This window comes from Scyliorhinus torazame, chromosome 3 (assembly GCF_047496885.1).
Source record: "Scyliorhinus torazame isolate Kashiwa2021f chromosome 3, sScyTor2.1, whole genome shotgun sequence".
Taxonomy (NCBI): Eukaryota; Metazoa; Chordata; class Chondrichthyes; order Carcharhiniformes; family Scyliorhinidae; genus Scyliorhinus; species Scyliorhinus torazame.
This window is the reverse complement of record NC_092709.1, coordinates 30965033-30992806: the sequence shown is the minus strand read 5'-3', so window position 1 is coordinate 30992806 and position 27774 is coordinate 30965033. Positions and strand designations below refer to the sequence as shown.

General features: G+C 49.4%; 1 protein-coding gene across 2 annotated transcripts in view; it reads right to left on the bottom strand.

Annotated features, from left to right (window-relative positions):
* The window catches only part of LOC140408389 (serine/threonine-protein kinase 32B-like), a 510363-nt gene that overhangs the window by 250604 nt on the left and 231985 nt on the right, over positions 1-27774 (bottom strand). For both annotated transcript variants that reach the window (XM_072495512.1, XM_072495513.1), the window contains exon 3: positions 17787-17938. In XM_072495512.1, coding sequence (XP_072351613.1) covers positions 17787-17938 — 152 coding nt within the window. The remainder of the gene's footprint in view (positions 1-17786; positions 17939-27774) is intronic.

Here is a 27774-nt window from a genome sequence, read left to right as displayed (position 1 = left end):
CATGCAACCAGATTTTTGTGGGTACTTGTCTCTGCATCTTACTCATGCTATGCCAGAGCTTCAGGCTGCTCGGGAAGAAAAAACAATAGCTGTCTTTAAGTATTTATCCTAGACCATCTTGCCTTCAGCAATAAGTGCACTATCTTTGACAGCCCCTCTTCTATCCTTCTATATTGTTAAAGGTTTTCAGTGGAAATGTTCTTGGGGATAGGGTGGGAGCAGCCTGCAAATGTATTGCCGCTTGCAACTGTGTATTTTTGTTCCATCTGACCTCATAAGGTGAGAACGATGTGACGGCAAATCTTTTCTGGAAATTGTAATTTTGAATTCATAGAATCCCTACTGTGCAGGAGAATGCACTTCGGCCCATTGAGTCTACACCGACCCTCCAAAAGAGACGGCACGGCAACACGGTGGTTAGCACTGTTGCTGCACAGTGCCAGGGTCCCGGGTTCGATTCCCGCTTGGGTCACTGTCTGTGCGGAGTCTGCACGTTCTCCCTGTGTCTGCGTGGGTTTCCTCCGGGTGCTCCGGTTCTGACCACAATTCCCGAAAGATGAGCTTGTTCGACGAATTGGACATGCTCCCTCAGTGTACCAGAACAGGCAACTCGGGGCCTTTCACAGTAACTTTATTGCAGTGTCAATGTAAGCCTACTTGTGACAATAATAAAGATTATTATGATAAGAGCACCCCACCTAGGCCCACTTCACCACCCCATCCCCATAACCCCCACGTTTGGACACAGAGGGGCAATTTAGCATGACAAATCTTCCTAACCTGCACATCTTTGAGCAGTGGGAGGAAACCGGAGCACCCGGAGAAACCCACGTAAACATGGGGAGAACGTGCAAACTCCACACAGACAGTCACCCGAGCCTGGGAATTGATCCTGAGTCTCTGGCGCCGTGAGGCAGCAGTGTTATCCATTGTGCCATTGCGTTGTTGCCAGGTCATCAGCATGGTCAACACTGCATTTGTGACTCTGGGACCCATTAGTTGGAGATCCTGATGTCCTTTTGGAGACCAAGGGGAGATTTAGAACATATTTAGAACATAGAACATATTTAGAACATAGAACATACAGTGCAGAAGGAAGCCATTCAGCCCATCGAGTCTGCACCGACCCACTTAAGCCCTCACTTCCACCCTATCCCCGCAACCCAATAACCTCTCCTAACCTTTTTGGACGCTAACAGCAATTTATCAGGACCAATGCATCTAACCTGCACGTCTTTGGACTGTGGAAGGAAACCGGAGCAGCCGGAGGAAACCCACTGTGAAGCCACAGTGTTATCCACTTGTGCTACTGTACTGCTGGGACAGGGCAGATCACTAACCGTTTGCAGAACTCACTGATTTTTATTCCACTGGAATCACTGAAATGCCATCAGGTGGGCTCGAAAGAAGGCAGGCTATTCTGCTCCTGATTTATAAAAAAAAGATCTGGGGCAGGATTCTCCCCTTACCGGCGGGGCGGGGGGGGGTCCCGGCAAGATGGAGTGGCGGGAACCACTCCGGCGTCGGGTCGCCCCAATTCTCTGCATCTTTAGGGGCCTTGAGGGGCTAGGCCCCCGTTGGAGTGGTTGCCGTCCTGCCGGCTGGCGTGGAAGGACTTTGGCGCACGCCAGCCGGGGCCGAAAGGACTCTGCTGGCCGGCGCGAGTCCGCGCATGCGCGGGAGCGTCAGCGGCTGCTGACGTCATCCCGGCGCATGCGCAGAGCGGGGTGTCTCGTCCACGTCGGCCATGGTGAATGCTGTGGCCGAGGCAGAGGGAAAAGAGTGCCCCCACGGCACAGGCCCACCGATCGGTTGGCCCCGACCGCAGGCCAGGCCACCGTGGGGGCATCCCCCGGGGCCAGATTGCCCCGCGCCCCCCCCAGGACCCCGGAGCCCGCCCGCGCCGCCAGGTCCCCCCGGAAAGAGAGATGGTTTGATTCTCGCCGGCGGGACAGGCATTCCAGCAGCGGGACTTCGGCCCATCGCTGGCCGGAGAATCGCCGGGGGGGACGAATATCCGGTGCCGGAGAATTCGGCAATCGGCGGGGTGGGTTTCACGCCAGCCCCCGGCGATTCTCCGACCCGGCGGGGTTTCGGAGAATCCCACCCCTGTAACTCATTGAATTTAATAATAGCAACACCACCATGGAATAAGACATGACTAAATTGATCAGATCTGATCAGTCAGTTGTGCGTTTGTATCAAAGAACGAACATTCCCCCAACCCCCTCACGGGGCTGAATTTTAATTTTCGTAACCCCGCAGCGGGGGAGACTGCCAGCATGTCAGCAACCTGGAAGTTTCATCAACCAAATAGTGTGTGCCATCAGAACAAACCCTGTGGAGAAAAGACTTTCACTTCGGCAAGGAAACAGTTGTCGCATCTCAGTATTTAAACCTTTCTTGTCTATCGATTGCTCAGCCCTGTCATCCCACTGCCCTTTCACCTTGTTTTACTTGGTGAGGTCAAGGATGCTGGGAAATCTGTGTTCCTGAAGTAGAAATTCTCCGTTAAAATTGCAGGTTCTGACCATTGAATATATTTAAGTCTCAGTGACACCTGTCTCACACTCTGAAAAACATTTTTGGATTAAGGAGAAAATTGTTGGGACCTTGCCCGTTTCTTGGCATGCCAACAGTTTCTGGGGGCTTAAGCTGCTGCCTGCGACAACTACCTTGGCAGGTTAAAATTTCCCACTTTTTCTTTGATCTCTGACTTGGCCTCACCTTCATGAGCTGTGGTATAGGAGCCTCTGACCAATCATTTCATAGGAAACATCATCATAAACCATTGTTGAGGTGGGGAGAGATTTTAACTCTCCCAGTTGTCATGAACAATCTGGGTGATCAGTTATAATGGAGTTTCCCTGTTTCCTGTTCTGTTCCTAATGATTTCCTACTTTAATGTAGCTATTCTGAGTGATGGAAAAGATGCCCACGAGATTGAGGCTGGAGTCTGTTCGTTAAATACTAATTTTCATATATGGTTGTGTTACTTAGAAATATTTTCTAATTGTTAAGGACTAATTGTTATACGTAAGTGTTCCAGGGTCCAAATTTCACAGCTGCAATTAGAGAGTGATGTGATGTGTAACAGAACCAGTTCAAACTGGTCCTCCTTCTGTACTATACAACATGGAAAGTTACAGATGAAGCGTTCTGAGGCGAAATTCTCCGGTATCGGCGCGATACCTTGAGGGGCTAGGCCCGCGCCGGACTGATTTCCGCCCCGCCAGCTGGCGGAAAAGGCCTTTGGTGCCCCGCCAGCTGGCGCGGAAATGACAATGGCCAATCGAAGATTCCCAGCCATGATGTCAAAGCTCTCATCAGGACAGACCCAAGAATGCCTAATCTCAAAGGGAACAACAATTTGCACTGCACGAGAAGAGAGTGCTGATTGATTGGCAAGTGGACTCTCATTGGTAGAGATATTGCCATGCAGAACACTCCAAGGAACAAATAACTGCCAAGCCAAAGAGAAAATGCTGGAAAATCTCAGCAGGTCTGGCAGCATATGTAGGGACAGAAGAGAACTAACGTTTCGAGTCCAGATGACCCTTTGTCAAAGCTTGTCCAAGTCCAACCAAATAAATACATTTTCTAGTGAAACAACAGAAGAAATAATACAAATTAAAGTGGAAGAGAAAGAAGTCAGAGGGGTGGAAAAGTTAACGTAAGTACGACAACTTAAGAACTGATGACTGTGATAGCGAGAAAAGATGATGCTATGGAATCATTCGATGAAAATGCAGAATCATAGCTGCAAACTGGATAGCGGATGAAATTAAAGAAGCAACGTTCGTAAGTGTACTAGAATGAAAAACTTTCATCCTATTACAAAATCTTGTCCATCCTCCAAAGCCTGGTACAATAACAGATGAGTAATTGACTAAAACCCTGAGCAATTCTCAGCCAATCCATTAATCATAGCAAAGAGACTCACATTTCATCAATGTAGTCAAGAAGAGGTTGAACATATTCCACGATTTGGAGCTGTACTACAGAGACTAGCCAAGAATTGTGAGTTTGGATTGATCCTTGAGGACACGCTACGAGACAGACTTGTGCGCGGTTTGAGAAATGAGACAATCCAGAGACATTTGCTGGTGGAAAGCACTCTAACACTCAAACGGCAGCTAAAGAACCTTTCGAAATTGGAACTGGTGCGAACATAAACAAGATGAATTCTGAGAAAATAAGATCTCTCAACATGAAAGCATGCCATAGGTGTGCCCATGTGGGATGTTAAAACAGTAAGACATTGGAACAGGAGACCCCTTGAATCGGGAGACCCCTCCCCCCGCTGGGATTCCTGATATAGGGAGACCCCCTCCCTCCAGGGTCCCCTGTAAGAGGGGGATTTCCTACAGAGACCCCTGTGATAAGGGGATCTCCCACAGAGATCCCTGTGATAAGGGAACATCCCACAGGGACCCCTGCGATAGAGGGAGTCCACCCACAGAGATCCCTGTGATAGGGGAACCCCACAGGGACCACTATATTGGGGAACCCCCAGAGACACCTGCAATAGGGGAACCCCCACAGGGATGCCTGTATTGTGGGAACCCCTAGGGCTGCCTGTAATAGGGCGATACCCAACAAAGACTCATGTAATATGGGGACTCCTCACAGGGACCCCCAACCTAAAGGAACCCCCTCCACAGACCACCCCCCCCCCACACAGACACCGCCGACACTGACCCATTTTCCCCCACCCCCAGAAAAGAGACCCCTGCCTGGAAGCTACAGAACAGTCCAGACAGGAGCTGTGGGAAGCATTATAGCTGTAATACTTACCTTGCAGCTCCAGGTGTCCATTCCTCAAAGGCGAACAGCTGTGCCTGCTTCTTGTTCCCACAGATCCACTGCCTGCAATCCATTCATGGCTTTCCAGTAGTGGTTTGTGATTGTCAGCTTGTAAAAACCATCTGCTGCCTTGACCCCTTCACAGTGGGCTAAACAGCTGGCTTGTAATGCAAAACAATGCCAGCTGCACGGGTTAAATTCCCGTACCGGCCTCCCCGAACAAGTGCCGGAATGTGGCGACTAGGGGCTTTTCACAGTAACGTCATTAAAGTGACACTAAGTGATTATTACTATATCCGTTCGTGCTTCAGTGACCTAAGTGGTGAAAACCCATAGTAATTGCCCGTACCTCTAAGTGCAGTGAAATCGCACACTTGAATTATTGGAATGCACTTAGTGCACCTTCATCTCTTTGATGTGGCCAATGTTCACAGTGGCTTAGGCCACTGAAGCCTGAAGAGATATGTGGGGTTGGTGGAGGGGTGGTGCTGGTGGTGGTGATGGGGGGTGACAGACACGCCATGGCGAACCGCGACTCAGTGGCACCTCACTTCCTCACCCAATGCCGACCTCGGCCTCGACGACTGCCCTTTCTCCGGGCCCACCGACCATGTCTAGTGCCCTCTGTGCCGCTGCGGTGAAGGGCTGTAAGCCCGCTGATCCCCCTCCAGCCTTCTTCCTCTCACAACAATTATGAGCAGCCTTCACCTGGGGGGGAGGGGGGGGGGGTGGAGAAGGGGGGGGGGCGTGGAGTGGGGGGGGGCTGGAATAGAAAGTGCACTGTATTAGACAATCTGACGCATGTAGCCCAGGGAGTGGATAGTTAGTGGCTTTAGTGGCCAGGGCACCCGGCGACCGGTATCGGTGCCGGCATGTGGTGCAAGGTGGGGGTTCAGCTGCCCATCAGGTGGGGGGGGGGGGGGGTTACCGGTGTGTGGTACAGGGGTTGGTGCTAGGAACACAGTGCGGCCTACTCATCCTCCCCTCCTGAGGAGTTCCTGCAGTTTCGGTATTGCTGATTGCTGGCCAGTCCAAAGGGTATTGCCCACAGCGCAGATGACCTCTGTCACCTGCGTCAAGCTCCGCAAACAGCGACGGCTGGCAACCACCTTCCTACCCCAGGGTACAGGGTCACCTGACTTGCCTCCACGGCGTCCAGCAGGGTCTCCAGTTCCACATTGGTAAACATTGGTGCCGCTCTCCTTGCTGCCATCTAGTTAGATGAGATTGTGTGCGTGGGAAGTGAAGTGTGTAAATGTGGCTGCAGGTTGTCAGCCTCCTGAGTGTCAATTATGAATCTGGCGAATCTGGCACCATTTCTCATTGGAATCAATTGTGCTCCACGTGGCGCCGGGACTAGCCCCTGAACGGTCGCTGAACTGGTTCAGGTGCGGTGCCAGTTTTGCTGTCTTAATCCTGCCCTGGCATCAACACTTAGTCTCAGGAACCGAGAATTCAGCCCACAATCTTTGCATCAAGAGAGGAATGGAAATTTTTCAAGCCATCAGTAACCTATCTTGGCCATGTAATTGATAAGAAGGGCTCTACAAGGAACCTAAGAAGATGACTGCGATTTTAGAAGTGCCGAGACCACGATTACAATCCCAGACCAGACCCCAACAGTGGCTGGGATACTGGACTGGGCCGAAACCCCAATATTTAATTTTAATTTTATAAGACTGTGAGGAAAGGATACTTCGCTCTGGGGGTTATTGCACAAAGAAATAAGGATATGGTATTTTAAAACAAAACTTTATTACTGACACACTATTAAAATCTTTACCATCAGCCCGAAAATAGCTTACATTTACCCCTTAACGAATACACTCAATACAGTGAATACAATACCCTTACTTCCTATCTTTATTCTTACTTGAACAACAGTGAGGACAAACTGCCTTACTTGGTCTCATCAAATTCAGCCAGAAACAGAACTGAAAAAGAATGCTTTCTCAAAAGCTTGATGCCTTATCTCCCCCCAGTAATGACATAATTTCACCAAGCTGAAAACTGTTGACACCCCAGGAAATCCCCTTAATCAAAACAAAATTGCATTAACTCAAACCTTTTACCAAAGTTAATTGCACATCAGGCCCCGAAAAGTTTTTTTTTTTCAAACTAAGATTATTTTAAAAACATGATTACGGCAGTCAAACATTCTCCAATCCAGGCTTTTAACCCTTACTTCACCAAATATTTACAATACAATATATCTGAAATTTCTACATTCGTCACACCGCGGAATGTATCGCAACTGAGATATTTTGGGGACTCATCAATTACTATGGAAATTTTATTTCAAATCTCAATTATTAAAACAACTTCATACATTATTATATGCGAACCAACAATGGACTTGGACAAAAGACTGCAAAGAGGCATATACGGAAGTTAAAGATGTGCTGATGAAATTGAAAGTCTTAGTTCATTTCGACCCCAAGCTGAAATGACAGCTCGCAGGTGATGCATCCCCCTACTGGGCGGGTGTAGCTGTCTCACATATAATGCCAAACAGGGATGAACGACCAATAGCTTTCCCTTCGACAAGTGTTGACAAGCCCAGAACAAAATTATGCTCACTTGAAAAACAAAGCCTTGAGTATAATATTTGGGGTCAGATGATTTCATCATTATTTGTAAGAGAGGCATTTTACCTTGTTAACAAACCGCAGGCCTTTGACAACAATTTTCATTCCATACGAAAGAATAGCGCCTCTAGTTGCGAATTGTTTGCAGAGATGGTCCCTCATCTTATCGGCGCATAATTACGAGATTAAATACAGAAGATCGGAACAGCATGCGAAGCAAAGATACACAAGGTCAGATTGATGATGGCGAAGGACATGGACATGAGCTTGAAAGGTAAACCACTGGATAAACAGAGGAGGAATCCGGAATTCAAGCCACACCGAAAAAGGGAACTTGAATAAAGGTACAAAACGGAATAGTTATATGGGGGATTCAAGTCATTATTGCTCCATGCTTGAGGAGTCACATGCTGAATCAACTCCGTGAAGGACATCCAGGAGTAGTACATATGAAAGAGCGCGCAAGGAGTTATTTCTGGTGGCCGGGACTAGACTCACAGAATGAAAGAAGTGTAGTTCAATGCCAGTCTAGTGCTAGAATACAAAATACTCCACCTCTGAAACCACTTCCCCTTTGGGATTAGCCAAAGCAACCATGGCAAAGAGCACATATTGATTTTAGGCGGCCAATCGAAGGATATATGTTTCTCGTGGATGCACATTCCAAATGGCCCAAAATCATGGTAATGGAGTCAACAACTACGGAAAAGACAATGGAAAGCATTATTTGCCCAGTTTGGCAAACTGGAACAACTCGTCGTTGATAACAGAACTCAGCTCATGTCAAAAGACCTGGTGGACAACCTTCAGAACAATGGCATACAATACATAAAAACTGCACTATATCATCCTTCCACAAACGGATTGGCAGAGAGGTTGGTACAGTCATTGAAGAATACCATCAAAGCCTCCAAGGACGAAAGGCCATTGTCTAAAAGAGTGAACAAGTGTCTCATTTCCTATAGAAACGCTGCCAATGCGACAATTCAAAATTCGCCGGCAATATTGTTTCTAAAAAGGAAGCTGAGAACCTAATTCAATTTGCTCTTACTGCCTGACACTTTGGCCACAGTAGAGTGACAACATCAAAGCCAAGTTATTCATCGTGATCAGTGTTGTGTTACCTGCGTTGTCGATAACACGTGTTACTCAATCCTTGGTTGATGGTGAGTGATGTGTTGGCTAGGCTGGTCGATGTGGACTGCACTTGATGCAGTGTAGCGAGAGACAGACCTCCAACATTTGATAAGATGCAACACGATTTTATTTAACATCTAAACTAACATGTTCAACTGTGGGTTGACACTATGCTGACTTGACTGGAGACCTGATACTAGCCTAAACAGACTTACTAGCTACCACATGGTGTTTGCACTGGCCAGCTCACTAACTCTGACTGTCTCAGAGCCTGCGTCCTGAGAGAGTGGGAAATCTGGTGCCCTCTGGCTTTTTCGTGGTCGTGTCTGATGATTGGCTGCTCTATTCTGTGTGCTTACTGGTCATCCTGTGTGTCAATCACTGCCTGTCTGCACTCCATTGTGAACATAGATGTATATTATGGCAGTGAGGTCCTCTGAATCTTGTTGATGAAGACTCAAACTCGTCCAGTAACAACAAAGATTTATTGAGTATCTATAACTATTAATGCATGTGTTCTTTACCTTAACATGGAAACCAGGAATTGCTTAACAAGATTTAACAATAATAACTAAATGTAATTCCACTAACTATCTATGTGATTCTGATGTTACCCTGTTCACAGTGCACCCATGAGAGAGAGACCCAGAGACCCCGTGTGGCTGCTTTTTATACCCCTGTTGGTCCAGCCCTCTCGTGATCATGTGGTGCTGCTATTTACCCATTAACCCCTTGTGTGCAGGCACCTACAGAGATCACTACAATCAGAAATCAAAACCCAAAGGTTTTGAGTAGGGGGAACGAGTTTTGACAAGAAACTACTCCTCAGATGAGAAGTTGGTACCTGCCACAGTACTATTTCTTATATGGTGCAAACCGTTGACGAGAGAATCAAATCCTCGCATCGAAGCGAGCTTTTGCAGAATCAGCAACCAAAAGGCCAACACTGAACATTCAAGGTTCTGAATTTCCGGGACCTGTGACTCCGACTGAGTCAAGGGAAAATTCTGCAACAGTGGAGCCAGCAGTGGCTGCGGAGGCTGAGGAAGGACCATCTTTGCCAGATGAGGTGCCAAAGCCCTGGGTGGAACAGGCTACTGGAGTGTGAAAACAAACAGCCCTGCACCATGGACTCTGCCCAAGGGGAACCGGCATCCATCTAAGACATCGAAACTAAGAGGTGTACTGATGGTTACATATGTTACTTTACTTTATATACAAATGTATAACAAAATAATACTTGGTTAAATCATCATTGTTCACCATCAGTAAAAATTTAAGTTTATGTTTGTTAATATTTGTTGTCGCACTACATGAGTAAAGAGGGAGGGTTGTTGTGTTTTGTAACCAATGTCCTGTATGGTACATCACGAGGTACATGGTGACATCACCAGGGGCACTTGAGAGATTGCCCTCTCTTCCATCCATGGACTGTAAGCAAGCGACAACACTGTAAGAAGCTCTGACTACTGGTTTACTAGTCCTTTGTCTATACTGTAAGTAACCCCCACAAATGTGACAGCTTCAACCTGCGAAAGCAATGGTGGCAGATTGTGGAATCCCACCACCCGCCCCTCCCTCACCCCCACTGCCCACCCCTCCCTCACCCCCATCACCCGCCCCTCCCTCACCCCCACCGCCCACCCCTCCCTCACCCCCATCACCCGCCCCTCCCTCACCCCCACTGCCCACCCCTCCCTCACCCCCATCACCCGCCCCTCCCTCACCCCCACCACCCACCCCTCCCTCACCCCCATCACCCGCCCCTTCCTCACCCCCACCGCCCCATGAGAATACTAGCTCTATATGTGCATTCCACCATGTACATGCCGCTTCATTACATGCACTTTCATGACAGTAATCCAATCAAAAAAAGCAGCAAACCATGAGATTGAAGCCTGAATGATTTACGTTTGTCGTTTTAAGTCACAAATTTGAAGACTACCTCATGCTTTGGCTGCAGGTTAAAGCAGGGATGTGAAATATTTGAAAAAGAAATAGTTTAAATCAAGCACTTTGCAGTGAACACTAGCTAGTATGAAAGAAAGATCATGCCATGGCAGAAATAATTTGACTAATTGTGCTGCTATCGCCAAAATCCAAAAGATTCCTCACATCGAATTCTAAAATAACACTTCATTGAGCACTCTGCTCACCGTTTCTTTGTTTTCCCTTCTTCTCTCCTATTACACTTGCTCTCATTGTTATATTCCCAGTTTTTTTTATTGATTCATTTGCTGGCATTCCTGAAGGAATTTTAGATTTGTGAAAAAAGACACACAATATTACACTGTCATTTTTTTTTAACGAACAATTTTATTGAGGTATTTTTTGCCATTGTAAACAGTTACAGATTTCAGAAATGTACAAACATCAACGGAAAACCAACACTTCAACCGAACCATAGTGCACATAACCAATCCTCTCCCATTTAACCGCCTATTTATCCCTCCTAGTCTACTCTACTTTACTCTAGTCTCCCCACCCCCCCGGACCCCCCTTGCTGACGTTCACTCTCCCATGAAGAAGTCGATGAATGGTTGCCACCTTCGGGTGAACCCCAGTACAGATCCCCTCAAGGCAAACTTGATTTTTTTCCAGACCCAGAAAACTCGACATGTCCGAAAGCCATAGTTCGGTCTTCGGGGGTTTTGAGTCCCTCTATGCCAGCGGTATTCATCTCCGGGCTATCAGGGAAGCAAAGGCTAGAACGTCGACCTCTTTCTCCTCCTGGTCTCCCGGGTCTTCCGAAACTCCGAAAATTGCCACCTCTGCACTCATCACCACCCTTGTTTTCAGCAACCGGGACATGACCCCCGCGAATCCCTCCCAGTACCCCCTAAGCTTAGGGCATGCCCAAAAAATGTGAACGTGGTTCGCTGGTCCTCCCGCGCATCTAGTGCACTTGGGAGCGGGTGGAGGCGGTTTCGTGCAGGGGCACCAGCCTGGCAGCCCTGGTCACGGCTCCCTTACAGCTTTCGCCGGCCAGGTACTCCATCAGCCCGGTAGTGGGGGCGGCTCTGCAGATATGGGACCAGTGGAGGAAACTTGTAGGGGAGGTGGGTGCGTCGGTTTGGGCTCCAATATGTGGTAACCATCGATTCGCCCCCAGGAACATGAATGGTGGGTTTCGAACATGGCGGCGGGCGGGGGTGAGGAGGGTGGGCGATATGTTCCTGGAGGGGAGCTTTAATCAGGGAGATTGGCCTGTATGACCCACAGGCTTCCAGGTCCTTGTCCCGCTTTAATATCAGCGAGATGGTGGCCTGCAACATCGTCGGAGGCAGGGTCCCTCTGTCCCTCGCCTCATTAAAAACCCTGATCAGCACCAGCCCCACTAACTCCGAGAACTTTTTGTAAAACTCTACTGAGTATCCATCCGGTCCCGGGCCTTTACCCGACTGCATGGCCTTTAGGCCCCCCAGTACCTCCTCCGCTCTAAGCGGGACACCCAGCCCGTCCACTAGTCCCCTGCCCACTTTTGGGAAGGTTAGTCCGTCCAGGAACCGTTTCATCTCCTCCGGCTCCTCCGGGGGTTCTGAAGTAAAGCTTACTATAAAAGTCCCGAAACACTTTATTCAGTCCCAGCGAGTCCTCCACTGTGTTCCCCTTCCCATCTACCACCCTACCTACTTCCCTGGCCGCCTCCCTCTTTCTGAGTTGCTGCGCTAGCAATCTGCTAGCCTTCTCCCCATGCTCATATACCACTCCCCTTGCCTTCCTAAGTTGTTCCATGGCGGTTGAATAAACTCAGTTTGTTCTCACTGGAACGAAGGAGGTTGAGGGGAGACCTGATAGAGGTATACAAAATTATGAGGGGCATAGACAGAGTGGATAGTCAGAGGCTTTTCCCCAGGGTAGAGGGGTCAATTACTAGGAGACATAGGTTTAAGGTGAGAGGGGCAAGGTTTAGTGTAGATGTACGAGGCAAGTTTTTTACGCAGAGGGTAGTGGGTGCCTGGAACTCGCTACCGGAGGAGGTGGTGGAAGCAGGGATAATAGTGACATTTAAGGGGCATCTTGACAAATACATGAATAGGATGGGAATAGAGGGATACGGACCCAGGAAGTGTAGAAGATTGTAGTTTAGTCGGGCAGCATGGTCGGCACGGGCTTGGAGGGCCGAAGGGCCTGTTCCTGTGCTGTACATTTCTTTGTTCTTTGTTCTTTGTACTCTTGGATAGCACTCCCAACTCCGCTTGCAGTCTCCGTCTCTCTCTGAGTAGGTCCTCCCCTGGGGACCCCGCATGCTTCTCGTCTATCCGGTGGATCTTCTTAACCAGTCTTTCCATTTCTGCTCTGTCCGTCCTATCCCTGTGAGCCCGAATTGAGATCAGCTCCCCCCTCACTACTGCCTTCAGCGCCTCCCACAGGGTCGCTGCTGAAACCTCGCCCGTCTCGTTAACCTGCAGGTAATTTTGCATACACTTCCCAGTCTCTCACATATCCCCTCCTCCGACAGCAATCCTACGTCTAACCTCCATTGCGGGCATTGGTAATTTGCCCCACCGACCAGCTGGTCCACCCAATGTGGGGCATGGTCCGAGATAGTGATTGCCAAGTATTCTGTACTTTTTACTTCCCCTACACAGTCCCTGCTCATGATAAAAAAATCAATCCTAGCGTATACTTTATGAACATGCGAGAAGAACGAGTAGCCCCTTCCCGTCGGCCGTTTGGCTCTCCATGGGTCTACTGCCCCCATTTGCTCCATGAACCCTTTCAGCTCCCTTGCCATTGCTGGGAGCCTACCCGTTCTGGGACATGACCGGTCTAGACCCGGGTCGAGGACCGTATTGAAGTCCTCCCCCCATAATAAACTTGCGTGAGTCTAGGTCTGGGATTTTCCCAGCACTCTTTTAATAAAGTCAGCGTCGTCCCAGTTCGGAGCATATATCTCCACCAGCACCACTCTCCTCTCCTCCAGCTTGCCCCTTACCATAAGGAATCTGCCCCCGCTGACTGCGATTACGTCCTCCGCCTCAAATTGAACCCGCTTATTGATCATAATTGCTACCCCCCTGGACTTAGAATCCAAGCCCGAGTGGAAGACCTGGCTGACCCAGCTCTTCCTTCGTCTAATCTGGTCAGACACTTTCAAATGTGTCTCCTGCAGCATAATTATGTCCACCTTTAGAGCCCACAAGTGCACGAACACACGTGCCCTTTTGACTGGCCCGTTTAGTCCTCTGACCAGGTGATCAGCCTGGTTGGAGGGCACACGGCCCCCCCCTCCCCCCGCACCGGTCAGCCATAACCTTTCTTGGGCCTGCCCCCGGCCCATGTGCCGCATCGCTCTTGGTTCGACTCTTGGCAGTTTCCACCCCCCCGACCTCCTCTCCATTACCTACTTCAGACCCCTCCCACGTCAGCAGAATAACTTCCCGCCCTCCCCCCCCCTTCCCCCCTAGCACCATCTCCCTATAACCCGGCCCCTGCCATCTACTGGCTGTATGCACACCCCCCACCTGACTCTCTTGACTAGCCACTCTGCTAGCCCGATGACTCATCCCTCCGGCGCCCATTTGTCTCGCTCCCATTGTTTCCCCGACCTCATCTCCCCACTCATCAACACACCATCCCCCACTCCGACCCACTGGAGCAGTCTCCCTAAAATGGGAAAGATCAAATGAGATTGGGACATCAAACAGCAAAGTGAGGCTGCTTCAGGTGTAATACAGTTTCAGCTGTGTACACAGATAAGTGTTAACAAACATCCCTTTCTGAGCATTAATAAAGTAACAACGCAGTAACACAGTACCTGTAGAACACCCACACAAAACAAAACAAAACAAACCCAAAACCAAAAACTTTAATCCCCATTGCTTACTGGCCACATTTATGTTACAGCGAAGGCTCCAACAAACAAAAAGAACACGACAAAAGGTAAAAGAAAGCAAGGGGGGGGAATCACATCCTCCCCGCACACCCTGTAGGCAAAAGCTGCCAAAAATACAACACAAAGCACCTTTAAAGCAGTAAACAGTCGATCGTCAGTCCAGGCACAGTAGGCATCCCCCCAAACAATAACTCTCGGACTCTAGCTTGAGACTGTGGGTCCTTTTTGCGGGACCAGCCCCTGATCCCTCGCGAAGCCCATCGCTTCTTCGGGATCAACGAAGTAGTGGTGTTGGCCCTGATGCGTGACCCAAAGACGAGCCGGGAAGAGCAGACCAAACTTCACGTGCTTTTTAAATAGAACCTCCTTCATTTATTTAAAGGCTGCTCGACGCCTGGTCACCTCCTGGCTTAGGTCCTGATAAATGCGAAGAACACGGTTATTCCACGTGCTGCTCTTAGCGCTCTTTGCCCACTGCAACACCCGCTCCTTCTCCACAAACCTGTGGAACCTGATCACCATCGGACAGGGGGGAACCCCCTGGACGCATCTGCCTCGCCTATACGCTATGTGCCCCCTCCAGCTCCGGCGGTCGCAGAAAGGCGTCAGCCCCCATCAGCTGCAGCAACAGGTCAGCCACAAAAGCTGTGGCATCTGCTCCCTCAGCCCCCTCCGGGAGGCTGATGATCCTCAGATTTTGTCTGCGGGTCTATTTTCCAGCTCCTCTACTCTGTCCAGCAGTCTCCTCTGTCTCTCCTTCAACCCATCGACTTCTAGCGCAACAATCGTCTGCGTGTCCGCCTGCTCCTCCACCGCCTCCCCCAGCTCCTTAACGTTTTTGTCCTGGGCATCCAATCTCTGGTTCAGCTGATCCACTGCCTTCTAAAGTGGGTCCAAGTTATCCCGCTTCAACGTTTCAAAATTGCTTTTAATCACCTGCAGCATATTTTCTCGCGCTAACTGGATCGCCGGGTCCGAGGTCTGTAGGTCCGCCATCTTTGCTCCCGGGTCAGCTTTCAATGCACTTTGCCTTTGGCCTTTCCTCTCCCGTTTTTGCTGCTTTCTGCTCTCCTGCGGTTCCATGCAGCGCTGCCCGTTAACCAGCATTTCCGTGGCCGTCTATCCCAGCGCTCAACAGTCCCGAAAAAACGGGAAACCAGGTCCACAAATCCTGCAAGAACCACCGAATTACTCGCTCATCGCCACCACCAGAAGTCCCCTACAGTCATTTTTGACAGCGACTTGCATTTTGTATAGAGCAGATGATTGCACCAGAGGCATTTTTCATCTCCACGCATCAAGAAATAATTGAATAAAACAGAGGAACATAGAAAGCAGAAGAAGGGGTCTATTTGAAAGAGCTGCCCAATCCAGTCCCACACCTCAGCATTTTCCCCATAAACTTGCAAATAAATTCTCTTCAAGCACATGTACAAGTGTATTTTCAGAGTTCCTAAGAAATCTGAACCACCAGTCTCCAATTTACACTGCATCTCCATACTGTCCGGCCCAAAGTGCATGACTTCACACTCCCGCAACAACAACTTATATTTAAAGATCATCTTTAACATAATGCAACACCTCAAGGCGATTGGCAGGAGCATTTGAACACAAAGAATGACACTGAGCTGCATAAAGAAACATTGGGCTAAATAATACACTCCCAGATCGGGAGCGATTTCCGCAGGTCCAAACATAACGTTGGGCATGATGGCATCAGACTCCGTTTCCGACGTCATCCCGCCGGTTTGTAATAACACATGTGAGCACGGCTAAAAGTCGGAAACCCATCTATGTTATTTAAATGTTAATTAACCATGTCATTGAGGTCATTACGGACCTATTTGAGTCGCAATATGCTCTGCAAGCAATAATATGCCTTCAAGGTGAGAATCAAGCCATGTAGTGATTCTGTTTTTAATGGCACAGCTTGCTTGGGTGGGTTTGAAAACTGCAGCTGAGAACAGAGTCTCAGCTTTGCAGTTAACACATTAGTGACTACAGGGAGTGCTCATTTGAATGAGCAGATTATCCACTTTGAGATTACTTGAGGTGGAGGCCTTTTCTCTGCTGTGGAGTCCTCCGCTGAATGTTTTGTTTTTGTAGCCTGATTATCCACCAAGGGCTATAAATTCTCTGAGACAGTTGGGTATTGTGGTCCCTATGGGAGACACAATCTCCAGTGGTGGGGAGGAAGAGGGTAAGAGGGAGAAGGACAGAGAAGGAGGCTCAGGATGTTGCAAAAAGTGGGCAGCGCAGATCCCAAGGGTCAGGAGGTACTCAGAGACCCTCAGTGGAGGCACAGGCGGTCTTCTGCAACCTCTAGAGTCCACAGGCAGAGATTCAAACACCTGGAATTGTGGAGACTCCGTGCAGGAGGATACTCAGGCTATGAAGAGCCACGATCACATTACTCTGTGACGTGCTTGCTGTGGAGATCTCATCCAATTGTGTTGGAGGCCTATCAACATTGTAGGTGACTGTTCCACTGAATCTTTTCACAACTGACTCCTCCCCGGCAAGCTGTGGAAACCTTAATGTTATCACATAGCCTGCTGCACACCACTATACAAAGGTCTTCACAGATGCAATGTTCCAAAAGGGAATTACAGCTCTTTCACACAGGCTATCTAAAGTCAACTAGATAGAGCTGGAGGCTTTTACATCAATTGCAGCCATTAACTGCATTCACATCACCATAAAGGCTCCTGCTAGACATTCCTGCTCCTTTATCACTTCTCAATTAGAGGGGGGGAAGGTCTTGGGAGAGCGCATTAAATTCACCCGGTAGGTCAGTTGACTAAAAGCTTGGTTAAAGAGGTAGGTTTTAAGGAGTCCCTCAAAGGGGGAAAGGGCGGTTGAGAGGCGGAGAGATATAGAAATAAAATTCTAGGGCCGAGGCAACTGAAGGCAAAGCCACTAACGGTGTACAATTCAACTAGGCCAGGGGGTGTACAAGAGGCCAGACGTAAAGGAGTGCAGATATCTCAGAGGGTTGTGGGGCTAGATGAGATTACAAAGATAGGGAGGGTCAGACCATGGAGGGAATTAAAACCTCACCTACATTAACTTGCTGTTGTTAAGTGTCTGCTCATTTCACTGGTCTATCGATGCCCCTCGTAAGTCTACAGCTAAATAGCTCACTATTTACTGTGTTGCCAAGTTTTGCATAATCTGCAAACTTCAAAATTGTATTCTCCATACTCAAGTCTGGGGCCCTTTATATATAACAAGCTAATAATATGTAAATACTTTTTGCATTCAAATGACTAAATATAATTTATATATTATATTAAATATAATTAACATTTAGAAGCACTTGCAGTGTATAAAATATTATAATTTGTCTAAAAGTTTCATGCTTTGCCATCTCCACATTCCACAAGCTCTTTTAATTATTACAAGAAGTTACTTACCAGAGATTCACAAGGAAAGGGTGTTCCAGTCGTTGCATTATCTGCAGTTCTCTGAAAACATTGCGCACTTCGTCACGCTCAATGCATTTTTGTTTATTCATGTACTTCATAGCATACATTTTCTTTGTATCTCTCTTCTGGACAATGCATACCTGGTCAATGGACAGGAAATTAATTGAATAAATTAACATTGCATAAAGAAGTCATGCAGTTTCAACAGCATTTGTATTTATTTCAAAGCGGAACTTAGCTGCCAAGTCTTGTATGTACTCACTGTAAAATTCATTATGTGTGTTGCACCAGAAAATCAGTTTCACTCATGATTCTACACAATTCTACATAAGAGATTTGGGCCCAGACATGTGGAAAAGAGAAAGTGTTTGGGTGCAATTCTCACACACACTGACCATCAATTATTGAGGACCCATAAGAAATGTCCAGGTCTCTACTTGGCTTAGGTCTTCTCCCCTTTCTGATACGCCACATCCCACGAACGAGTATTTTTAAATATTCCTACTGCCTACAATTTATCTTGGATCTGGCAGTCAGCCTCTAATTGAATTGGTTTTGGCCGGCGTTAAGTAGTCCAGTTGCTTATTTCCCAGGATTTCAGGCAGGTAGCTGATAAACAAGACATTGGGTGAAATTCTCCCAACCCTCTGCCGGCGGGTTCATTGGCAGGTGGGGGAGGGAGGAATTCAGCAGCGTTTTTACTCTGGCGTGAATATACAGTGGGAACTTTCGCTAGTGCCCACCATTGTTTATCGGGAAACCCCCTGGAGGCTGAGGTCCATCTTCCAGATTCAGAATTTTCCTGGAGAACCATCATCGTTCTCGGGAGGTCCATCTTCCGGTCTCAGTGTGCACCAGAGATCTAGCTTCATTTACAGAAGGTTCACCTTTTTTTCAATAGTGAGTCAGTGATGTTGGGCACCTCTTCAATATGGCGTGTGGATAGGATGGCAGACTACTCGTCCGTCCCTCCCCCCCCCCCCCCCCCCCCCCAACCACCACCACCTCAACAGGACTTAGGCTTGAGATGGGAAAATGCCAGCAATAAATAGGTTGCAGGAGTAAAAGAAACCTGAGCCTTAAACTGATAACGTCAGGAAGATTTTGCACTCATTGCCACGGCTCGCTCACTCTTGTTCAAATACACTTTAAATTGCAGGGCGGTGTGTGACCCTTGCATACTCAACTTAGGATGTCAACAAAGGTAAATATTTCCTCATCTCGGGATTTGTAACACAATGTTGCTGGTTCTCAGACACATCTGTTCATTGTGCAATGCCTCCAGATAAGATTGGCTCTCATACAGTATCTGTCCTATTGCATGGTCTTCCGCTGTTATTATGAAAGTACATCATTGGAGTTACCTGTAAAACATTGGAGATCTTGGCCGGGATTCTCCCCTACCCGGCAGGGTGGGGGATCCCGGTGGGATGGAGTGGTGGGAACCACTCCGGCGTCGGGACGCCCCAATGGTGCGAATCTCTCCGCACCTTTAGGGGGCCAAGGCCTCACCTTGAGGGACTAGGCCCGCGCCGGAGTGGTTGGCACGCCGCTGGCTGGCGGGAAAGGCCTTTGGCGCCACGCCAGCCGGGACCGAAAGGTCTTCACTGGGCAACGCGGTCCGCGCATGCGCGGGAGCGTCAGCGGCTGCTGACATCATCCCCGCGCATGCGCAGGGGAGGAGGTTTCCTCCGCCTTCGCCATAGTGAAGACCATGGCAAAGGCGGAAGAAAAAGAGTGCCCCCACGGCGCAGGTCTGCCCGCCGATCGGTGGCGGGAAAGGCCTTTGGCGCCACTCCAGCCAGGGCCGAAGGACTTCGCCGGCCGGTGGAAGTCCGCACATGCGCGGGAGCGTCAGCGGCTGCTGACGTCATCCCCGCGCATGCGCAGAGGGGGGGTGTCTCTTCCGCATCGGCCATGGTGAAGGCTGTGGCCAAGGCGGAGGGAAAAGAGTGCCCCCACGGCACAGGCCCGCCCACGGATTGGTGGGCCCGATAGCCGGCCAGGCCACCGTGGGGGCACCCCCCCTGGGCCAGATCGCCCCCCCCCCTGCCCCCCCCCACCCCCCCCCCCCACCCCCACCCCCACCCCCCCCCCCCCACCCACCCCCGCCCGCGCCGCCTGGTCCCACCGGTAAGAGAGGTGGTTTGATTCTCGCCGGCGGGACTGCCATTCCAGCAGTGGGACCTCAGCCCATCGCGGGCCGGAGAATCGCCGGGGGGTGGGGTGGCTCACCGACCGGTGCGGCGCGATTCCCGCCCCCGCCAAATATCCGGTGCCGGAGAATTCGGCAACCGGCAGGGGCGGGTGGCATCATTCACCGCCGGCGGGAGTCTCCGTTCTGCCGGCACCGGGGGGTTTCCCGACGGCTTGGGGCTGCCCCACAATGGGAAACCCCATTGACCGGCCGGTGTTACGGAGACTCCCGCCGGCCGGTCGACGCAGAAATGTGGCGGGGCGGGTAGGAGAATTTCGCCCGGGATTCACGCCAGCCCCCAGCGATTCTCCGACCCGGCGGGGGGGGTCGGAGAATCCAGCCCCTTGTTACTTTGGGATGTCCCTATTTCTAGGCATTTCCTCAATGGTCTTTAGTGGACAAATCTTCGTACACTTCTTACTTGGCCAAGGATGGGTAGCAGGCAGGATTAAGGTGGGGGAGCTCCCTAAGCCAGAATCTCCTGCTTCCAGTCCTAATATGGGACCCAATATTTGCTTGGCAGTGTTTGATCCCGAGAGAAGACAGGACTGGAGATATCCGAGACCACAATTTCCTGTCATCGGCCAGAATGCCAGTCTGCTGGTATGTTCCCATTTCTGGGCAATTTTGTAACATGCCAGTTTGGGCATGGTGGTATTGACAACTAACAGCCTAGATGCAGCAGAGTGCCGAGCAAAACATTTTAAGGGACGGTACAGTGGCACAGTGCTTTGCATTGCTGCCTCACAGCACAAGGCTCCCAGGTTCAATTCCTTCCTTAGGTGACTGTGTGGAGTTTGTACATTCTCCCAGTGTCTGCGTGAGTTTCCTCCAGGTGCTCTGGTTTCTTCCCACAGGGATGCGCAGGTTAGGTTATGGGGTTACAGAGATAGGGCAGGGTGGATGGAGGTAAATAGCTAGAGTGCTCATTCAAAGGGTTGGTGCAGATCCGATGGGCCGAATGGCCTCCTTCTGCACTGTAGAGATTCTATTCTATTCTAATTAAGGTCAATGTTCTGAGGCTGAGGGCTCCTCGTCCACAGGAGCAGTTATGGCAAATTATTTTTGAACCTTTATTAAAAAGTCTTCTATTTTGAAGCACCTTGGGCGTCATTCTCCGCCGGCGGGAGTCTCCGTTTTGCCGGCGCCCGGGGGTTTCCCGACGGCGTGGGGGTGCCCCACAATGGGAAACCCCATTGACTGGCCGGTGTTACGGAGACTCCCGCCGGCCGGTCGGCGCAGAAATGTGGCGGGGCGGGTAGGAGAATTTCGCCCCTGATCTCTTTTCCCTACTTTGGCAGCTCCCATCTCTGACAATGGGGCTGCTGATTGCTCGGGGCGGGAAGGCCTGCTATTGGCCTTCCATCCTCGGGTGCCTGCCTGCCATCCTTAATTGGATGACAAACACACATGGAACTGCTAAATTTGTTGATGACACAAAGATAAGTAGGAGAGTCAGTTCTGAAGAGGATGTAAGAAGTCTGCAAAGGCGGGATTCTCCGAGCCTCCACGCCGAAGTCGCAAGCGGAGCGGGCGGAGAATGGGCGGTGACGGTGAAAACCGGCGCAACCCCACTCCCGCAATTTTGCAGTCGCCACGAATCACGCCGCACATTCTACACAGCGTGGATAGGGGGGCATTGACAGAGCCCCCCCCCTCTCCCGCCGCGATTCACCGACGAAAACTGGCCGAGTGCCCGACAGCGTGGCCAAAGACCGCCGCCACGCGCATGCGTGGACTCCCGACCGGACGTGCAGGGACCCGTATCGGCAGGCAGAGCTGCGAGGAGTACTCCGGGGCCCTGCTAGCCCCCTTCAGGTAGGAGAATCACTCTGGACTTTCTTGAAGAAAGTCCAGAGTGAAACGCCCGCGTTTTGACGCTGGAGTGGGGACATAGCCCAATTGGCGAAACCCGCCCCATATCTCGAGCACAGCTTTGCTCGCCTTATTCAGGAACGGATATAACTGCAATAGAAGCAGCACCGAGAATGGTTGATTAATTCCTGGGATGAGGGAGTTATCTTATGAGGAAAGGATAGACAGGTTGGGTGTGTATCCATTGGCTTTTAGAAGAATGAGAGATGATCTTATTGAAACAATGGAGATCCTGAAGGGAGTTGACATGGTGGATGCTGACAGAATTTCTCCCTTCGTGGGAGAGATGATAAATAGGGGACACCAATTAAAAATAAGGGGTCTTCCATTTAAGACAGAGATAGAATTATTTTCCCTCAGAGGGCCATTGGTCTGTGGAATTCTCTACCCCAGAGAGCAGTGGAGGCTGAGTCATTGAATATTTCTAAGGATGTGTTAGATGGATTCTTGATAGACAAGTGAGTCAGTGGATATCGGGAAGGTAGTGATTGTTACTTTAAGAGCAACCTTACTAAAGATGAGTCATGTGGCATGGAGAATATCCTGGAATTTTCATGGTTAGGAAGAGTGTACTATGGACTAGCTCAAAGCATACTGAAGTGGGACATGGTTCAGAAGGGCACTTGGCACAGAAGATGGCTGCCTGACACACAGGATGGAGACACAGAGAATAAAGCAGACATAACTGATGCCTGGAGCCCAGCGGGGTGCCAGTGGGACAGATAGGAACAGATCCAGGACAAAGGGAGCCAGGCAGGAAGATTAAGAAATACATAAATGCGGGACACCACTTGAATAAAGCTGACTTCAGCCAAGGTGTACACAATGATATGCTAATACGTATGTCTTGGGCCATTTCCTAAAACAAAGGGACAATCGACAACTTTCTTGCTGCTACCTGTAACCTGTAAAACCTCTTTAACTATAACCATGTGTAAATGGCAAAACGCTTACAAATAGTGATGTACAATCGATAAAATGTTGAAAGATAACAAGGTGATAATTGTTTTGTATCTGGGCCCATTGTGAATCCAAAGTATAAAATGAATGACTGCCATTCAAACCACGAGAAAGGCTGGCTACTGTACTGCGGGGATGTACGCTTTCTCCCGAAGCTTCGTGAACAATAAAACTGCACTTATTTGAACACAGCAAGTCTGACTCCTGAAGTGGTTGATTTTCCCACAACAATACGAATAATGAATCAACCTTGCACATAAAGTTTGATTGTTCAAATTAAGAAATCCCTTGGAGGACACCTTCTCATCTCTTGATGTAATACACAATCCTGGCATTCCCTCTAGGACTATGCCTGTGAGTATCGCGTTTAAATGAAGATTGAAGGGTAAAAATATATACTCACCAGAATGCTTCTCTTTAGATCCATTCAACTCCTCCACAGAGGACTGGAGTCAATACATCAAGTACCTCAGGTTTTATTTCAAGGTAAGCAAAATAGGGGAGGAGACAAAGCGCAAAATAATTCTTCTGAGCTCCTTGGAACTCAGACTCTGATTCGCAACATCACAGTCCCAAGTGCTCCCAATTTCAAATCATTCAGTGAGTTTGTGGATTTAATGAAGAATCATTTTCAACCCAAACAATCAGTCGTAACCGAGAGATTCAAATCGAGGGTGAGCACCCCAGGCAAATTGATCGCAATTTATATTGTGGGCAGCACGGCAGCATTGTGGTTAGCACAATTGCTTCACATCTCCAGGGTCCCAGGTTCGATTCCCGGCTTGGGTCACTGTCTGTGTGGAGTCTGCACATTCTTCCCATGTGTGCGTGGGTTTCCTCCGGGTGCTCCGGTTTCCTCCCACAGTCCAAAGATGTGCGGGTTAGGTGGATTGGCCATGTTAAATTGCCCATAGTGTCCAAAATTGCCCTTAGTGTTGGGTGGGGTTGCTGGGTTATGGGGATAGGGTGGAGGTGTTGACCTTGGGTAGGGTGCTCTTTCCAAGAGCCGGTGCAGACTCGATGGGCCGAATAGCCTCCTTCTGTACTGTAAATTCTATGAAAGCAATTATTAGAGCATTCAGATTTTGGAGCAATCCTCAGTGATATGCTGCGGGACGGTTAGTTTGCGATGTGAGCAACAATGCCACACGGTGCTGATTGCTAGCAGAAGTCAACATAAATTTCAACCGGGCAATGGAGATCGCACTGGCCATGGAAAGGGCCAAAAATGAGTGCAGAAAATGGCACCGTATACCAATTAGGATGGGAACCTATAACTAGCTGTGGCTCCAAAACTGTCCAAGCAACCACAAAACGGGAAATATTTCCAATCACGCACAGAACAAAGAGATATAGCAGAGGCAATCAGGCAATGATTTTTAAAGTGAAATGTTACAGATCTCGGGATAACTATGCTCCTGAATCATGTAGGCTTAAGGAGACTGAGTGTTATTATTGTCACAAAAAAGGACATTTGATTAAATAGCGCAGAGCTAAGTCAAGACTGCCAAGTAACCAATCTGCCAAGCTGTTACAAGTACACAATGTGAAAGTGCCTGACATCTATTGATTCTGATATTTATTATATTTTTAATCAAAAAGCTAGTCAGGCACTGTCAACAGTGCCAATTGCAACAATCATTGCCAGCTGCAGCCCATTACATCCTTGGGAAGGACCTGGCCAGCCATGAGGATGAATCCATTTTGGCGATGTTGGCCCATTTCTGGCCACAATGTTTGAGCCCATAGATTTTCATAGAATTTACAGTGTAGATGGAGGCCATTCAGCCCATCGAGTCTGCACTGGCTCTTGGAAAGAGCACCCTACCCAAGGTCCACACCATCCCCATAACCCAGTAACCCCACCCAACACTCAGGGCAATTTTGGACACTAAGGGCAACTTACCATGGCCAATCCACCTAACCTGCACATCTTTGGACTGGGGGAGGAAACCGGAGCACCCGGAGGAAACCCACGCACACACGGGGAGGATGTGCAGACTCCGCACAGACAGTGACCCAAGCCGGAATAGAACCTGGGACCCTGGAGCTGTGAAGCAATTGTGCTGTCCACAATGCTACCGTGCTGCACACCATGATTGATGCACACTCTAAATGGATGGAGATTTTTGAGATGAAGTCACCGCCATCACATGTTACCATCGAAAGATTATGCCAATGCTTTTCAACTCACAGATTATCTGAATTCATTGTATCACACAATGGAACCGTATTCACAAGTACCGAATTTCAAAACTTCACCAGTCGCAGCAGTATTAAACATACAAAAACTGCGCCTTGCCACCCAGCATCAGTCAGACTAGTCAGAAAAGCCATCCAAATGACAGGTGGCACAGTGGTTAGCACTGCTACCTCACAATGCCAGGTACCCAGCTCAATTCCAGCCTTGGCTGACTGTCTGTGTGGAGTTTGCATGTTCTCCCCATGTGTGCGTGGGTTTCTTCCGGGTGCTCCGGTTTGCTCCCACAGTCCAAAGATGTGCATGTTAGGTGGAATGGCCATGCTAAATTGCCCCTTCGTGTCCAAATGTTAGATGGGGTTAAAGACTTTCGGTGATGGCGATGTGCTGAGCAGACGCACACAACGTGGTTCTCCTCCAAAGAGCTAGAAAATAGGCACATTTAACCAAAATTAGTCCACAGAAATCGGACAAAAACATCCGCTCACCCTCTACCACACAAACAAGGAGAAATGCTGGAAAGCAGAAGCTCCAGAGGCCACAGAGAAACCAAAATCTGCTGCAAACGACAAGAGAAATGAGTGAGCGGATTAGTGGACCCCGAGACAGGGGGTCCCGAGCCACACCCGACAAAGGGAGGCCAGCAACCCGTAAGACGAGCTCCCCCACACCCACCGCTGGGAAGATGGATGGAAGAGGTTTCTCATGAAACAGATGAAGGAATGAAGGACGAGATCAAGGTCGAGATCAAGGCAACGGTTAAGGAGAAATGCAATTAAAGACCTGGAAAAAGCCTTGATGGACCAGAGCGACCGGACCATCACCCTGGAGGTGGAAATAAAGAGGTTGGTGGCAACCCAGGGTACCTGAAGGGAAGGGTGGGGGACCAGGAGAACCGATCGAGGCTCCAATACCTCAGGAGAGTGGGACTGCCAGAGGGAACCGAGAGCAGGGACCCAACAGACTATGTGGCCCAGGGAAACCTAGTGAGGAGGGGCAGCTTTCCCAACCTACCGGAGATCAACAGAGCCAAGGGGCGCAGCCAAGGGTGATCATCGCCAACCTACACCGATATCAGGACCAAGAGAAAATCCTCCGCAGGGCCAGACAAATGAAGGCTTACAACTGGGAGGGTCATAAGATCAGGGTATACCAAGATATTGGGGCAGACCTGGCAAAGAGCCGGGCAGAAATGAATAATGCAAAGTCAGCCTGCACAGGAGCGGAGTAAAGTTCAGGATGCTGTACCCAGCCAGACCCCGGGCCACATACCAAGGCAGGGGCACTATTTTACGGCCCCTGTGGACACTGATGATTTTGTCCAAAATGAAAAAATGAAATCCAATGAAAATCGCTTATTGTCACAAGTAGGCTTCAAATGAAGTTACTGTGAAAAGCCCCTAGTCGCCACATTCCGGCGCCTGTTCGGGGAGGCTAGTACGGGAATTGAACTACTGGCCTGCCTTGGTCTGCTTTAAAAGCCAGTTCTTTAGCCCTGTGCTAAACCAGCCCCAAGAACGGGCTGAGAAACAGCAGAGGATGCAAAGACGAGGCAGACACCAGACATGCGGAGAATGTTAAAAGACAATTTGTGCGGGACTGTACCGTCTCGCTCTGAACCTGGGAACCAGTGCACAGAAAGGAGGGGGCAAGGGCAGCAGAGTACAGGCGAGGATAAGGATAAGAAATCAAAGCAGTGGGCTTAAGAGGGGATCTGGCCGACCCCAGGAGGGGGGCCACCACAATAGCAGGAAAGCTAGCGCCATGAGGTATGAGTGAGGGGGGGGGGGGGGCACGGCGCATCTCTCACTGGGGAGAGAGCATCTGGCAATGAGGGGCGGAGGGGGGCGTGTATATCACCAAACGGGGAATAACTAGGGGGTAGACGGAGGGAGGGGGGAATTGAAGGGGGCGACAATTCAAGGGAAGGGAGGCATAGCAGAAGGGGAGAGAAGCAGGACCACAGGGGGAACAAAGGGACAAAAGCGGGGAAGGACACTAGGCTGGCTACAACAAGCTGCATGAGGTAACAAGGAACAAAATAGCACCGCGACCAGCCACGTTGTAGCGTCCTCAAACAAAGGGAAATCCCGGAGTGCAAGGTCTCACCAACATGGCGTACACATAATTGGTGGCCATGTTGGGTGACCCCTGGACAAAGGGAAATGCTGGAGTGCAGGGGCCTGGCCACTTGGTGAGTACGGTGACAGCGGCCATTTTGGATGGGTTCCGAACAAAGGGAAACTTCGGAGGGCAGGGACGCATTCAAAAAGTTAAATATGGTTGGTCCCGTAGGAGAGGGGGGGAGACGAAAAAAACCATCAGGATAATCACCTGGGACGTCAGGGGACTTAACGGTCCAGTAAAAAGATCCAAAGTCTTCACCCAGCTGAAAAGTATGAAAGCCGACATAGTTTTCCTCCAAGAGACGCATCTGAGGGAGAAGAACTGATTGCGGGTACGAAAGGGCTGGGAGGGACAGACGTACCATTTATGCTATGGGACGAGAGCCAGGGGGTTAGCCATACTGCTTAGTAAGAGGACCACATTCACCATGATGAAGAGGTAGGTCATGGTCAGCAGTGTTTGATTTGGTTTGATTTATTATTGCCACATGTATTAGTATACAGTGAAAAGTGTTGTTTCTTGCATGCTGTACAAACAACGCATACCGTACATAGGGCAGGAAGGAGAGACTACAGAATGTAATGTTACAGTCTGATGTGCCATTTCATGCCTGCGAC